This window comes from Globicephala melas, chromosome 16, assembly GCF_963455315.2.
Source record: "Globicephala melas chromosome 16, mGloMel1.2, whole genome shotgun sequence".
Taxonomy (NCBI): Eukaryota; Metazoa; Chordata; class Mammalia; order Artiodactyla; family Delphinidae; genus Globicephala; species Globicephala melas.
This window is the reverse complement of record NC_083329.1, coordinates 2,616,731-2,632,700: the sequence shown is the minus strand read 5'-3', so window position 1 is coordinate 2,632,700 and position 15,970 is coordinate 2,616,731. Positions and strand designations below refer to the sequence as shown.

At 60.4% G+C, this 15,970-nt stretch overlaps 2 protein-coding genes across 4 annotated transcripts in view; one reads left to right on the top strand and one right to left on the bottom strand.

Moving 5' to 3' along the window:
- Positions 1-5,496, bottom strand: part of EBF3 (EBF transcription factor 3) — a 116,522-nt gene extending 111,026 nt beyond the window's left edge. For all 3 annotated transcript variants that reach the window (XM_030832099.2, XM_060286300.1, XM_030832101.2), the window contains exons 1-5: positions 5,361-5,496; positions 5,099-5,255; positions 4,672-4,735; positions 3,917-3,972; positions 529-602 (exon numbers count right to left, since the gene is read on the bottom strand). In XM_030832099.2, coding sequence (XP_030687959.1) covers positions 529-602; positions 3,917-3,972; positions 4,672-4,735; positions 5,099-5,255; positions 5,361-5,494 — 485 coding nt within the window. In that variant the 5' untranslated portion in view covers positions 5,495-5,496. The remainder of the gene's footprint in view (positions 1-528; positions 603-3,916; positions 3,973-4,671; positions 4,736-5,098; positions 5,256-5,360) is intronic.
- On the top strand, positions 5,493-15,067 carry LOC138842377 (serine/arginine repetitive matrix protein 1-like). Its single transcript, XM_070043939.1, has 8 exons — positions 5,493-5,886; positions 5,991-6,263; positions 6,836-7,013; positions 10,796-10,894; positions 11,121-11,316; positions 13,502-13,718; positions 14,287-14,802; positions 14,886-15,067. The coding sequence occupies exons 1-8, from the start codon at positions 5,493-5,495 to the stop codon at positions 15,065-15,067; spliced, it is 2,055 nt and encodes a 684-aa protein (XP_069900040.1).
- The last annotated feature ends 903 nt before the right edge of the window (positions 15,068-15,970 follow it).

Genomic DNA, 15,970 nt, shown 5'->3' with positions numbered 1-15,970 from the left:
GGAAATTGCTCTTCTGACAGAGATCTCAAGGAACGTGCAAGCTATCTAACGATATGAACGATGCATCGCTGCTCTGGGGAAGAGGTTACCTGACAGAATCACAATCCAATTCTCACATACACGAGCTCCATAATAAGTACAAAAGAGTTTCCTTTTTATCAATAACAGACAATTGTGTATCTCAGGATGCGAGCGCTTGAGAGGCAAGTAGTAAAATGATTCCGCCGGCATCGCGGACAGATGCATCACCCAGGACCTGCTTTCCTTTTTGACTACACAGCAGCGACACGGCCAACATATTAATCCGCTCTGCTGAGCAGCCGGTCGCGTTGATCGTCATCACTGGGGGGGAAATGAGACCGGGCTCCTCGGTGGCCGGCGTGCGGCCGCGGGCCGATTACATTTCAATCGATGCCCTTCCCGAAGTTGGGCGGGGTGGTGGCGCCTGGACGCGGCGTCCTTTGTAGACGCAGCTGGCGCCGAGGCCGCCCGCGCCCCCGCCGCCGTCCGCCCGCGCCCGCCGCTCACCTGCACATGATCTCGTGGGTCAGCAGCACGCGGCACATCTCCGGGTTCTTGTCCTGGCCCTCGTAGACGATGGCCTGCGCGGGGGACAAGCAGAGGCGGGGTTACGCGGCGCCCGCGGCTGTGGCGCCCAGTCGCCCCGGGCGCTGCGGGCCTCGCGGGCAGCAGGTGCACAGCGGGCGAGGGGAGGCGTCCGGGGCCACCGTCCTGGCGGGGTCACCCGGAGCCTGGCTAGGCCAAAGGCGGCCTCCTCTCCTGGGCGCCCGCCGGGCCTGCGCGGGGCCTTCTGCTCGGGAGGACGGCTGCCGCGCTCGGGCCGGGGCGAGGGCCGGGAGAGGGAGGCCGAGGCCCCGGCGCAGGGAGCAAGGGCGCGCTGGCACCGACCCCGGCGCCCCTGCTCCCGGCCCCCTTGCTGCCCGCGCCGCCGCCGCCGCCGCCGCCGCCGCCGGGCCGCGTCCTCGGGCTATTGTCTACACCGAGTTGCAATCGGCGTGTTACAAAAGGCCGATCAGAACGCGCTAAGTAAGAGTAAAGAAGCGGAGAAGAGCCGCCCGGGCAACAGTTTGCCTGGTGTCGAGGGCCGCGCCCGCCCTGCCCCGCGCGCTCCCCGGGCTCGGGCAAGTCGGGCGCCCCGGCAGCTCCCCGCTTTCCAAGCCCAGGCGCCTCCGTGGGTCGCCCGCCCGGGCCCCGCCGCCGCCCCGAGCCCGCGGGGCCGCCTTGAGCGCCCGGCCACGGCCGGGATCCGCACGCGGCGGGCGGTCCCGGGGCCGGGGCGCAGCAACCGCACGTGGCCGCGCGGGGCCGGGCCTGGTGGGCGCCCCGCAGGAGCGCTGGGGGCCCCGGGGCGCCCGGGCCCGCGCGGCCACGTGCTCCTCGCCGGATGATATTTGGAAAGAAAGTGCTAATGGCCAATCTGGTGTTTATTTTGAAACTGCTAACAATGATTTTTCTCGGGTAAAAAGGCAGTGTCTGCGCACACGCTCTGGTGGGTTTTGAGCAGAGGCTCCGCCAGATGGTGCGAGGCCCTAGGTGCGCACACGACCGCGCTCAGCCCGGCTCCGCAGCCGGGAACCCGAGCCGGGGGGCCGCCCGCGCCTGCCCCACCGCCGGCCTCGCCAAAAAAGAAAGGAAAAAAAAAAGGGAAAAAGGCCACTGGGGGAGGGGGAGGGGCGGGGGCCGGGAGCCGCAAGTTCCCCCGCAGAAAATTCCACGGAACGGGGAGGGGAGTCTCCTCTCCAGTTCCCGCCCTCCCCCCCGAAAATTATCTGGAAATCACTTCCAACCTCCTCGGGCACTTCTGACACTTTCCTCCACTTCCAGGCGGACAAAGCCCTTTCTCGGGAAAGCCCGGGGCCGCCCTCTGGGCAGAGGGAAGGGTTCCCTCGAGCCCCTCTCCCACTGCCTCCTTCCCGACCCACTCGGAACCACAGAAGTGATGGGTGTCACCCCAAGCCAACGGGCCGCCTGGGGCTCAGGGCGCGTGGCCGCGGCGGGCACCAGCACTTCTGAGAACGCGGCTTGTCCTCGGATGGATCCCCGTATTTATATTTGATTTATTTTTTATTTTGTAGCACAAACAGAAATCCATAAACTGTCGGTTCAGCGCCATTGACTCTTTGATCAGTTACTGGGCTATTTCTTTCCTTCCCCACCCCCCCCCATCTCCGTCAGTGAGAGGAGATTAAATGCCTTTATTCTCAGCCCCGTTTATACTGTAAAGGTACAGGGAAAAATGAACAATAAAAGTGCACTTAAAACGGAAACCTCCTCCTTCTCTATGCAGAAACTCAACGCTGCCTGCATCAACCTCTTCGTTAGACTACAGCGATTTCCGAAAACATTTAGCCCTTATATACAAAGGAAATAAAAGGCACCCTGTCAACGCGCCTCCCGAGTTCCAGAGGCTTCCCTGAATCCCAGTGAAATAATTACCGAAGGGCGCGCCGCCTCCGTCTTTGTCAGAAAGACCGTAGTTTACCTGTCAGATCTGTTTTACTCTAAGAGAAAACCATAGTGTTTTACCACTGCAGACATTAAAATCTAACACGCTTGTTGCCTAGGTAAGGACAAACTTTTTAAAGGGGAAGTAAAATCCGAAAACCAATTGCCGTGCAGAGAGTGGGAGGCATGCGTGCTGGGCTGCAAGAAGCAGAAAGAGTTCCTTTTTACTTCGCTCACAATTCCTCAAGTTAGCATCAAAACTGAAGACACTACTTTCATTTCTAAGCGTGAAGCTCAGTTTGGAAGTATATATTTTTTTTTTTTTTTTTTTTTTTGCGGTACGCGGGCCTCTCACTGCTGTGGCCTCTCCCGTTGTGGAGCACAGGCTCCGGACGCGTAGGCTCAGTGGCCATGGCTCACGGGCCTAGCCGCTCCGCGGCATGTGGGATTTTCCCGGACCGGGGCACGAACACGTGTCCCCTGCATCGGCAGGCGGACTCTCAACCACTGCGCCACCAGGGAAGCCCTGGAAGTATATTTTAAATCAATCTGTGCACAGTGGATTTCACTTAGGCGTGGGATTTGCCCCTCCCCCACACTACTTGAAGAAAACGGGGGGGAAATCTTTAAAACAACTAAAAAACAACATACCACCCAACACAAGACCAGCCAGAGACTGCACAATGTCAAAAAGCAATGAAGCACTTTTCTGCACTTAATCACACGACTGATAGCCAATAGTTTTCATCGGAAAAGTTGACCAAGACAGGTTAAATAATTTAATAAGGAACTGCTGGTAATTATGTTATTTACAAGGTATGACAGAGGGTGGAAAGGGACGAGAAGCTACCCCCAGAGCAATGGACGGGTTTGGGTGACCCCTGGAGCTCGGAGTTTGAATTATGGAGATGGGGGGCTGAGAGGTGAAGATGGACTAGAGGAGAACAAGGTGACTTTTCACCCCAACACATTTAACTTTTAAATCCAAATAAACGTCTCGTGTTACTAGACCATCACACTGGAAAGGAGGGAAAAAATGAGCTAATCAAGTCCAACCCAATGGGCTCTGGAAAGGAGTTAGTTGTCTTTGTTATAGAAAAAAAAAATCAATGAAATGATTCCAAGCAGAGAGAGAAACGTTTAAAAATTTACAAGGGGGGAGACCCTGAGAATTTTGTCAAATATTAATTACCGTAATTAATCAAGACAGAATTTGATTCCAATCACAAGGCATTTAATAAAGCATGTATGTCCTGTTCTAATGACAACATAAACTATTTTACCAATCACTTCATTTATTCCAATAAATATGGAATTCTCATTAGCATGTCAAGGAAACTAAATGAAAAACAAATACACCAGATCCATTTGTCAGTCTCCTAGTCTCTGAAACCCCAGGGCAGCCCCAGCTGAGCAGTGAAAACTAGTGTCGAGGCTTAAACTTTCTCACCTGTTTGGTCATTGAATCTATGAGGCGAACATACAGATCCTGCTCCGTTCTGACTCCTGCGAAGAAACAGGGACAGATTCTCATCAGGATTTTTAGCAAGGGCACACGGGGGCACAGGAAGTCGGTAACCCGGGACTGCCACCTCCATGATGCAGCAAAAGTTAGGCATGCCCTTTAAAAGGCAGGAAAGAACCCCAATCACTTCTCATTTAAATTTTTTCTTTTCTTAATTAAGAACCTCAATACTCTTAGAGTTTGCATTTAAAGGTGCAAGAAATGTGCCTGGCTGAGAGCAGGCCTGGTCGCTGCTCCGGGGGGGCCCTGTGCTGCTTTATTTTTGAAAACAGCACGAAATGGAAACTAAGTGAGAGTCTGAACTCTTTCTAATGTCTCTCGAGGATTTTTTTTAAATCTCAGTGCACAGGAAGTAAGTTGTGCTCGGTGTACAGAGCTACCCCCGTTTCAATAATTAACATTAATTTGCAAAATTGAAAAAAGTCACTTAAAAGTGATGTTCTGCTGGCGCCCCGTATCGATCCCCTTTTTACTTTCTGCTTCGAGCCCGACCGGTTAATCATGTGAAGGGCCATCGACTTATTGATCGTTTATGTTTTGTTTTCCTTCTATGCCATGAGAAGATTTCGTGTTTACATCCATGTCATTTTAATCTCAAAATCTTTATGTCCTTTAGCCATCGCGGAAAGGGAGAGCGAGCCCGGCGGGGCGGGAAGGCAGGAGCGGCCGCCGCCACTTACCGTTGCTGTACAGCAACTGGAGTTTATAGTGGATGCCGTTGTTGGTTTTCTCGTTGTTGGGCTCCTGAAAGTAACGATAAATAATTGCATTTAGTGCGATCGGTGTCCGGCGCGGCCACCGCACTCGGTCCCCCTCCACGACCGAGGCCCCTTGGCCTCACGCATGGCAGGATTCCTAGCTCGGAGCAGCGCGGTGATGTCACTTTCCTGCTGGAAGGCCAGCGTTCTCCTCGCCCGGAGTAAGTCCGGGGGCGCAGAGAAGTTGCCCAGCCCTCGGCTGGCCCGGGCGGCCGCACGTGGCGGCGGCGGGGGGCGCCTCGCAGAGCGGTCCCCGCCGCCGAGGGGGCACTCGGGGCCACCGCGCTTGGGCACCGCCTGCCTCCCACTTCTAGAAAGATGGAGGGTGTGACTGTATGTTTGCACTTACTTTCTCTTTCTCCACAAAGTCCACAAAAGCGGTCCTTTCAATCTCCACCGGCTGCCCCTGCCTGTCGTAGAGCGCCAGCACGAAGTGGAAGAAATTGGATTTCCGGAGGTTGGAAGGCGGCTGCTTCTCGAAGTGCGCCCGCGCCAGCCCCACGCCGCTGCGGGAGGAAAGAGACAGCGGCCCGGTGAGGAGCGCGGCGCCGGCCGGCTGCGGGGACCCGGCGGGGCCGGGGCCGGGGCGCGCGGGGGCGGCCGGTACGTACCTCTGGGCGGCCGTGTTGGCGTCCACCACCCCCGCCGTGTGCATCCACGAGCGCACCGGGTTCATGCCGCTGCCCAGCGGCTCCTCCTTCATGGTCGTCCCCCCGCGCGGAATATTCTCCTGAATCCCAAACATGAAAACTGGTGGCGGCGGCCGCAGCTCCCGGCCGAAAGCGCTTCCGCGAGCAGCGGCGCTCGGGGCTCGGCGGCAGGCGGCTGCCCTGGCCGCGCTGGCCCTGCTCGGCGCCTGCGGTCCGGCCCGCCGCCGGCTTCAGCCCGTCCCGGGCAGGCGCGACATACACCGGCGGCCGGGCGCTCCGGACGGCCGGGGGCGCGGAGGCGGCTACACCGGCGGCGCTTCGGCGGAGCAGGACGCGGTGGCCGCGGCGGCGGCGGTTTTTGTTGTTGTTTTGCAGGCGCGCTCAACGTGGTGTCATCCTAGCCAGGCGGCGTCCGCGGCTGCAGGACACTGCGGGATCGCCCGCTTCTGGCGCGGCCCGCCTGCTCCAAAGACAAATAAACGGGGCAGTGAGTGCCGCGGCGCAGTCCCGGGCGCAGGCGGGGCGCGGCGGGGCCTGGAGCGGCGCGCGCAGCGGATGGAGGCGCACAAAACTCAGCCCTCTCTCCCCGAGGAATGGACCCTTTCCCGGGAGCCAAAACTCGAAGCCCCCGGGAGCGGCGCTGTCAGAGGGTGACGTCGGGGGGCGGCGCCTGCGCCATATATGGGAGCGGCCGCCCCTCGCCGCGCCCCTCGCCGCCGCCGCCGCCGCCGCCGCGCTCTCCGACTGACTGCCTGACGGCGCCGCGAGCCGGCCCGAGCCCCGCGAGCCCAGCGAGCCCTGCCGCCGCCGAGCGCCGCCGAGCGCCGCCGAGCGCCACCGAGCGCCGCCGCAGCCCCCAGCCACGCGCCGCGGCTCCTCGCGCCCACCCGCAGCCAAGGAAGTTACTACTCGCCCAAATAAGTCTTGAAATGAAACAAACAACCAGTGCACAACTGCAGCCTGGCCCCTTAATACCTCCTCCCGAAATCAGCCACACAGTCAAAACACCGTGGGGAGCAGGGGGTAAAATGCCGGGGCGCCCCCAGTTGCCCAAATGCTGGCACTAAATGCAAGGGGCCGCAGGTCGCCCTGGGATGGCCCAAAGGGAAAAGTGGTAGAAGCAGGCAGGCCGCAGGAAGGGAGCTGGAGGGGCAAGCAACGAACTGGGGGCTGGGGCCTGGGGGCGAGGTGGGGGCGGGGAGCAGGGCTCCCTGGCCAAGGCGGGGCGCGCAGCTCAGCCTGTTTCCTAAGCAGACCTAAAGCGGCTGGGGGGGCCGGTCTGCCCCCGTCTGGGCCTTTCTGGGCGCGCGTGCTTTCCGCCCCGGCGGAGGCCACCGAGTGTCGGGCTGGGGACCCACGTCGGAGGCGGGCTCTGCCAGATGCTCTCTCTTTTTCCCGGTGGCCACGGGAGACCCCGTCCCCCGGCCTGTCCTTAGGCGCGGCGAGTGACAAAGGCGGCTCCGGGCTCTCTGGGTGGACAGGAAGCGCGCCCGGCCTCTGCGGCGACCCCGAGCCGGGTGTCCGGCTGCGCGCCCCGCGCGATGACCAGACCTCCCCGGCGCCAGCCGCTTTAAAAGCCGAGCAGACGCTGCGGGCGCCCGGGTCCTGCCCTCGGTGCCGCTGAGCCCGAGTGAGCGCGCGGCGCGCGGCTTCCAGACCTGGTTTCCAGGAATCTGGAGGGCAGCGGGGTGCGGGTAGCGCGTGGGCCCGGCGGCCGAGCTCCTGCAGGCAGCCGGGACTCGGCGCCCAGGCTCACTGCCCGCCCAAAGGACGTCTGCGCGACACGGAGCGGAGGCCCAGGGGACGACCAGGAGCTGCTGTCCCGGCACTTCCCTGCCGAGAGAATTCAGGCCCTTTTGATTAAAACAAACAGAAAATAAAAAAAAACAGGTTTCAAGGTGCAGTGTGTCGCAGGACAGCCTCTTCACGCCCGGTCTGGGGCAGCACTCGTTTTTTTTTTTTTTTTCTTTCCTGAATTGGCAGTGTGTGTGCGTTAATATTTTAATTAATCAGGAAAATCAAAGTCCGATTTACGTTATCTGGGGACCCCCAAGCCTCTTGGAAGGGGTGAGAAAAAAAAGCAGTGCTGGAAAGCAATCTATTTTGCTGGTGTTGGGGGTTAATGACTATTGCCAAAGATAAGTGAATTATCACAGCTGTTGCGCCAGTCCCATCTCAAAATCCATTCCGGTGCCGGCCGTCTAATTAAATACGTAAGTATAATAAAATCATATTTTATGACTATTTGAGGGTAATGAGATTAGTCTTTAGAAGCGATCGCCACATATTAAAGATGCCACTGTCTATAGAATGTTAATAACCTTAAATCAAAGTGTATGGAAACTATTCACGATAAATTAAATGAAAATTTCTGTATTCCTAATAAGCCCAGTGCTTTCCACCCACAGCCGACCCAGTGGAAGAGGGAACACTTTCCTCGTGGAGGGACAACGCAAAATAAAGTTAGTCAACGGTGGAGGGTCGGGTTGAGAAATCGCTTTGTCTCTGCGTATTTAGCTGCTTCTGGGGCTCACCGCAAGGCGAGCGGCCAGGCAAGCGTTATTGTCAGATTATGCAAAGTGCCTTTTCGGAAAAGATGAAGTTGGAAAGGGGAAACAATGTTCCCTTTGTAGCACACTTCCTAAAATGCCCAGCCCACGCTGGAGGTACCCCCTTCCTTGCTCTAACGAAAGTATCATGCTTAAAATCATTTACAGTATCTTTAATTCAGATTACACGCGCCAAGGCGATTTAAATCTGATTACCAAATTAGAAGGTTTTAAAACAAATCCTTCTAAATCTGATACTGTTGACTAAAGAGGGAAAAAAAGTTCTATAAGCCCATCACATAAGGTAACGATCCTGCCCCAGAAAGAAAAGGGGTTTTAAACCTTTTTGACAACAAATGCAGCTGCCCCACTATTTTGGATGATATTAAGCGAAAATGAATGCAAATCTGTGTTCAGCAGCCATCTGGCCCGAAATGGGGGAATCAGCTGCTCTCACAACAGGCTCGGAGGCTGAATCCATTTCAGCTCATTTTCTAGATCATCTGGTCCCGCACCCAAAGCGTGGAAAATACGGTCTTTATCATTCACCAACTTTATCTTTTTTGTCACTCCACTGCTGGCTCCGAGCTGCGGGCACAAGGACTCGCCAGCCGGGCAGGGTCTCCACATGGGCCTGCTGGGGAGCGGCCTGGCAGGGCAGCCCCTCAGCCCCCACACCTCGCCCCACCCCAGATTTTCCCCTTGACGGGGCGGGAGCGGCAGCGGAGAGGAGCGAGGGGCCCAGCGCCCAGGCCGGGGACGGCGGAGGGGGCCGCAGGTCAATTCCTGGATGTGCAGAGAGATGCTGGGAGCGCATCCCCGCGCCCGCCGCCTCTAGCAGGAGCCCTGCCCCCGCCCCTCTCGCTCTCTGGGGATCTAGGGGAGCCCAGTACCCAGGCGGGGGAAGCCGGGGGGGGGGCGGGTGCCGGCTGACTCTTTGGAAGTTGAGCAGGCCCGCCGCGACCGCTGGTCCAGCCTCCGCGCACAGACCGCTCCCAGGGGCCAGACAGACGCCCAGGGGCCGGGCCGGGCGGGGCCTGACCTTCGCTGGAAACCTCGCGGGCCGCGACGGCGGCGACGACAGCTCAGGGCGCCGCGCTCAACGCGATTTGCACGGGTGGCCCTCGCGCCACTGCCTCCTCCTCCTCCCCCTCGGAGGTTGGGAAGTATTCCTTTTGTGCGGATTTACGGGGAGAGGCTTCAATGAGCCCCCTCACATTTGCATTTAAATAGCGGCATCAAGCGCTTCGCGTGCCACACACCAGTGGGCTCCCAGATGTCACGCCGGAGTCAGTCAGATGGCCAGTGCCCAGCTGTCCTCCCCACGTCGTGCCGGAGCAGGCAGTGACCTTAAAGAGACAGCGCCCGCAGCCCCTGGAGCCCCGCTCGGGGAGCGGCGTGCAGGGCGCAGGGCCGCGGCCGCGCTTGGCCACTGACCTGCGGCACCACCCGAGGCTGGGCCGGGCGGTACAAGCGCGCAGCGCCCGCGCCCAGGCCCAGCCCCAGCCCGGCCTTCCTGCCGGCCGCGCAGTGTCCAGGCCGCCGCGCGCACCAAGCCCTCCGCCCGCGCCCACTACCCACCCACGGGAGGAGGGGAGGACTGCTCCGCGCGCGCCAGGCGTTGAACTTCCCCCTCGCGCCTCCCAGTCACGGGTCCTCCACTGCCGCGTGGTGCAAGGCCTGGAGAGCGGGAGTCGGGCTGGTGCCGGCCTCCGAGCCATCCAGAAACTTCGGCCAAGTTGGGGTCCCAGGACGCAAGGCCGGCCGCGGCGTCAGCGCCGGCCCAACGCCCAGAGCACTCTGTGAATGCCCCTTCCTGCTCGCGGCCGAGCCCGGGGAGCCAGCCGCCCTCTCTCCCAGCCTTCCGAAGAGTAATAAACTGCATTTCCGGCGTTGAGAAGCCCGGGCCGGGGGTTCCTGGAAGCCAATCCCCAGGAGGCATCCGGGGTGCGCGAGCGCGGCCGGGTGCGGCTCCGTCGTAGCGCCAGTGTCCTCAGGCCCAGGCTGCGCGGCCATGTCCCTCAGAGCCCTCGGGAAAGGGTGGGAGCCAACGCGCCGAAGGCCAGCGGTTCGCTTTCCCGCCGCCAGTGCTGAGTTGCAGGCACGGCCCGCCCCACGTCCTCCGCGCCCGGGGGTCACGCTCAGACAGCGCCGGTGACCCGGCCTCCAGCCCGGCTCTGGTCCCGAGTCTGGGCCCGGCGCCGCGCGCAGGCACGGCTCGGGAAAAGAACCGGAAAGCGGAGGGCCAGACTGACCTTGGGCCCCGGCGAGAAGGAGGTCGCAGGGGCTGGGGGAGCCGGAGAATAGAGTAATCCCGAGAGGGCGCACCTAGAAAGTCCCGTGAACTGCGGGGTGGGGTGGAACAGCCAGGCACTCGCAAACTCTGCCCCTCGGGGGTCAGTGACGCGGCCACTGAGCGCGCCCGGGCTTTGCCTTGCGCCGCGGGGGCACGCTCGCCCGTGGGCCTGGGGAGACCGGGGAAGCCAGGGCTCCGCACTCAGGCCACCCCAACCTGTTAAGCTGCGTACCAAGGGGGCCGGGCCAGAGTCTGGGGAGTTTTCCAGGCCCAGAGAACGCGCCTTCGCCCTCTCAGTACAGAGACGGAAGCTGCGGGGCCCTCAGGAGGCCTGTGGCGACGGAATCCAAGCCGGGACGCGCGTCCCGCCTGCCCTCAGAGGCAATCAACCGGGCATCTCGCCCTGGACACACGGGGCGCTTCTACGGGCTCCTCTCCCCTGCGCTGGAAGGCGGGAGGCCTGGCTGGATTTACAGCTAACAGAGCACCGAAGGGTCTCAGACCCCTGTTCTCTGCACCGCCGCCCCCCCCCAACACCGGTCACTCTGTAGGCCCACCCCTGAGTACCGAAAAGAGCTCAATTCTCCAAGTGAGAACGTGCAGGCGCCTCCTGCCAAGGCGGCCAAGTTTGATAAACAGCGCCTCCTGGGGTGAGGAGAGCGGAGTGCCGCAGCGCAGCCGAGAGCCGAGTCGCCCAGGCTCCCACCCACCCCCGGGCAGGTGGCCGCCGCGGCTCCCCGCCCGGCTTCGCCAGCTGGGCCGCGGCTTCTGCGCGTCGGGCGCACCTAGGCCTCGCTGACCCCGTGACCTCAGGAGCGCGAAGAAACGTCCACCCGCCGCCCGGTCCTAATTGCCGCTCACGTATGTTTGCAAGAGTCAGGCCGAGCCGGGCACCGGGAACAAGGCCCAGGCGGCGAACACCGCGCTCACGCCCTTGGAGAGAAGCGCGCGCTCCAAGTGCCCGGCCCTGTGGGGGGCAGCGGACGCCACCGGAACGCGCTCGACCGTCTCCTTGGAAAACCTAGCTCCAAGCGGGGCCGAAAATGCCGGGGCGCACCTCGGCTCCTGCAGCGTGCGAAATTAGAAAGGAAACAGTTAATTACTGTCTCCTTGTCCTAACTTTTCTCTGGTCCTTTCAGTTACTTTGTCTAACCCCATATTCTGAGTCAGCCCTGGGAGCTCTTCAGCCAGAGCGAGAATCCAAAATCAAACACTCGCCTTCTGCCAGCCGGGCTTCTCCCAGTGCACCTTGCAACCTTAAAGGTTGCCTCTCCGCAACAAGCTCGGAAGGCGCACCGGTGCTGGGAAAGACAGCTGAAGCGTGGCGGGGTCCCTCGGATCCGAAAAGGCACAGTGGTTTCGCAACGAGCTGGGATTTCCCGAGCTGCGTTCAGCGGCGCCCCAAGGCAGTCGGGCAGGCTGAGCCAGAGCCGGCGCCCCGGACGCGGGTTCCGCGCGCGCACGCCCGCCCCCGCCAGTTTACAAAGCAAACTTTCCCCAGAGTAGCTTCTACATGGAACGGCGCGCGAAGTACGCCAATCAACACCTAATCACACCCAAACTGTAGAAACACGGATCGATCAGATAATTTCAAATATTATAATTGGCTTTAATTAAACACACTGCGTTCTAATTAACTCTGAAATTTTAGCATGCTTTGGGACACTGGTGTCTGATTTGATATTGTCAGTCCAGATGTCCTAATAAAATTCAATCCTCCACTCAAGACTTCAATATTCACGAAGAACAAAATGCAAATTAAATGCAAAACCTAAAGTATCGCCAGAGGTATAATCAAGAAAGGTGTCTCAAAACTTCTCACTTTTTATTACGCAGTAGTTTAAAAATGCAGATTACATCCTAACAAGACCTCTCCAGTACACCATAAATCTTAACTCTTTCCTGGACGGGGATGGAGTGCCCTGCCACTGGCTTAAAGGTAAAGGAGGGGGAGAGCCAGATCCCATGATGGAACTGAACAACCTCCTGTGGAAGCCAACGGAGCGCAAAAGTTTGCCAGTGAGATTCTGGTTTGAAACACGGGTTTGCCAACCCGGGCAAAGGAGTTGGGGTGGTAGAGAGCCAAGGGGTGGAGGTGAACGGGATGGCACGGGACTGACGCCCTCCTCTGCCGCCACCTTCGCCCACTCCTTGGCCACACCTTAACGGAGCGTGTACACATCCCTTCTCCTGCGCAAAGGTGGGGGAGGTGGGTGACCGCGGCCGGGCCCGGTCAGTCCGCTCGCGTAATTATCTCGGCTGCGGGGACCGGGAGGACGAGGCTGGGAGGGAAGGGAGAGCACACTGCCCTTGGACAGAAATGTGTCAAGCCCTCCTCCTTTCCCTCTTGCACAAATCCTTTCGCCACATTCTCCCGACTTCTAAGGGATCCGAGCCAGCGGACGGGGTCCAGCGGCACGCGGCGTCGGGACGGCCTCTCCTGGGAAGCCCGGCGCAGGCCACACCGGGGGTGCGCCTCTGGCGACACGTTTAGCCGCGACTTGATTCTTTACCAATGCGGGCGTCTGCTAAATTTACAGTCCAGAATGAGCCCCGTTAAAAGGAAGCTATTCTCACATTAAAAATGTGTATGTTTTCCATACTAATGGAGTCACTTAAAGCTGCTGCTAATTTAACTTTTTAAAAAGGCCACACTGGAAATTTGCATTTTCTTTAGGATATTGAAATGAAGAGAAAACTGCTGGGCGGCGAGGCTGCCCAGGGCATAGCTGGGGGCCATGCAGAAATAAAAACAGATAAAGGAAAGAAGAAAGAAAGAAACCCGCTTCCTTTCTAGACTATTAATAAGCAATTTGTCCCGCTGAAATTTACATTGCAAAGCGCAGTGCACAGGCAGCCACGGCGGCGGAGCGGGCTCGGGCTCGGGCGGCGCATCCCGCGCGGGGTGCGGGCGGCCTCTGGGCAGTCCGGGCCACCCTCGGGAGTGATCAGTGCGCAGCTTTGAACTTGGTGTCCTTGCCGACGCATGGCCGACCCTCGCCCGCACCCAGGCGTATCTGCACCCCAGTGCCCCGCCTGGGCCGAGCGCCCGGGCAGCCGGCACTGGAGCTGCGCGGTCACCACCAGGGGGCCGCAGCCAGTTGGGGTCTCTCCCGGGGAGCCCCTAGGCTCCCACGGACATCCCAGACTCACGGACCCCCATCCGCCCCGCAACACTGCACTGCCCCGGCCTTAAATTAAAAATGCCAACAATACGCTTAATATTTTTCCCGCTGAGCCGTGCGGCCCTGGTCCAGGCCCACTGCCGGTGCGGAGCCTCGCGCTCGGCGCCCGCTAGCGCCCCCGCCAGCGCCCCCGCCAGCGTCCCCGCCCGCGCGCGGCCCGGCGGAGCGCAGCTCCGGAGCCTAGCGTGGGACCAGGGCGCCATCTACGGGCGCCGCGCGGCTCCGGACGCCGCCGCCTCCTCCCTCTCCCCTTCCGGAACCCGCTCCTCCTCCCGCAGCCGCCGCCCGCGCTTGTCCCGCGTCCGCACAGCGACGCCTGCCACTTACCACAATTGCAAGGCCCTCCCCATGCCATTTTGCTTATGAAACATTGATTGCTAGATAGTCGAACTTTTAAGCGCTGTATTAAAACTTTCGAAATGATAGGCGCTCTCCTGCTTGCAATTTTGGGGCACACGGTTAAAAGACATGAAATGTAAAGATAATGCAATTTGATTTGTTAGTCCAACTCTGCGATTTGAGACTTGATGTCCCCAAAGACCTGGCGAGCTTTTCGCCTTTATTTATTTTTATTAAAACATCAATCTACGCTGGAGCTGGGTGAACTCGGTTTCACCTGGAGAACATAAAATTCTCCATACCAGAGAAATAAGCACCTTTCATAAATCAGCGGTATTCCTGACACATCGATCAATTTTTGGTTGTTAACCCGAAAGGAGGAGTTTTAATTGCTTCCTGCGTTCTCTTCCAGGCATCTCAGCGTTTCGACCCCTCCCTCCTGCCCTCCAGGGATCTCACTTTGTATTGGGGGGAGGGGCGGGGATTGAAAAATCCCGGGTCGTTCCACTAAATCCCAGAACCCCCTATCTCCGCCCGCGCCCGTGCGCGCCTCCTCCGCGCCGAGGGCGCTCTGCACGCGCTCACCTCTCAGCAGCCCAGCCGGGAAGGCCTCGAGGAGAGGCTACCCGGAACCCGGGAGGCCGCCCAGGCGTGCTCGCCAGCCGCCAAGACGCTGCCAGGGCCCGGCGCAAAAGTTCACTGCGAGGCCAGGGCCGAAGTGCCGCCCACGGTCCCGGGCTCCCGCGTTCCCAAGCCCCGCCGCGCTCCTTCGCCGCAGCCCCGACCCGCGCTCCCGCAGGCGAGGAGGAGAGCGCACCCCGGCTCGGGGACCCCTCAGTGCGCGCAGCCCGGCCCCCCCCCACTCCGCCCAGCGCCCGACCCGCGACGCGCGAAGTTCAACTTTGAGGGCCCGTGGCCTCCGGTGGGCCGCGGGCCGGGGCGGGGACCACCCCCCCGACGGGATCGCGAGCAGCCACCACGCGCTTACCTGCGCCGCTCATTCGACGGGAGTTGCGGGGCGCCCTTGCCGCGAGGTGACAGCGGCGCAGGCTTTGGGCCGGGAGGGTGTGCTGCCCGGCGCCTGCCCACCTTCTCACCTCCCGCCCTCCCTGGAGAGCCCACGGGCCGGGCCGCGAGCGCACCAGTGCGCACGCGCCGCGCCGTCTTCCACCGCGGGAGGTGGCGGCGCGGTGGGCGCTGTGGGTGCGGTCGGTGGGTGGGTGGGCGAGAAGGTACCCGCGGGCGCCCGGCAGCCTGCCCGCCGCCGTGCCCCGGGGCCGCAGCTGCACCCCGCGCTGACCGCGGGCGGGGGAGGACTTGCGGGGCATCCCCTAGCCGGACGCGGGATTCTCCGTGGGGAGGCCCTTTTGCCAGGACCTGAGCCACGCTCCTTCCTCTGAGGGCCTGAGGGCGTTCGCAACCTGCTTTGGACAAGACAGCGCGCCAGGCCCCGGACGGGACGGCACGGCCAGTACACCTGTCCGGAAGGGGGGTCCCAAGCCCGGGAGGCCTGAAGCCGTCGGTGTGGATGCGTGCACCCTCGCAAGCTGAAGACGCCCCGCGCCTTTTTGGTAATGTTGGGGAGGGGGCCGCTTCCTTGGAGACTAGATGCTACTAAGCTAGTGAGAAACACTCTTCCGCCCGGAGGTCTCAGTGAAATGGGGGAGGGAAGAGATCTCCCACAAACAGGAGAGGGACCAGGATTCTCCCCTGAGAATTTGTTTGCAGGTGGCTTTAGCCACCTGGCCCGCTCCAAGCGGAGCTCTGCGCTCGGGGCGTCGTCAGCTCACGCGCCTCCGTAACTCTTGGAGAACGAGGCCAGGCAGCCCTGACCACGCTACCCCTGCCTTTGGTGTCACCTGGCAAATGACCGGATGTGGAACCTTTGCCATAAGCATCTGGAGCTGCTCTGTAAGAAAGAAAGGGCGTCAGGAGCTCTGGCATCCCGCACCCTCTGACTGACGCTGGGCCTGGCGGGAGCTGACCGGGCCTGCCCTCCCTACCCCCGTCTGCTCAGTTTTCTAATACCTCCCTTTGACGAAAGCCTGGGGCTATCTCCTACCGATTCTTATCTACATGCTTTCTTAAAACCTAAGTGCGATGCAGATACCTAAACAAATACAACTTTCGTATCACCAAGGTTTGTTTCAGAAAGCACCAGTGTGTTGAAATGTGACCCTCACCCTCCACCTTCTCGGTTTT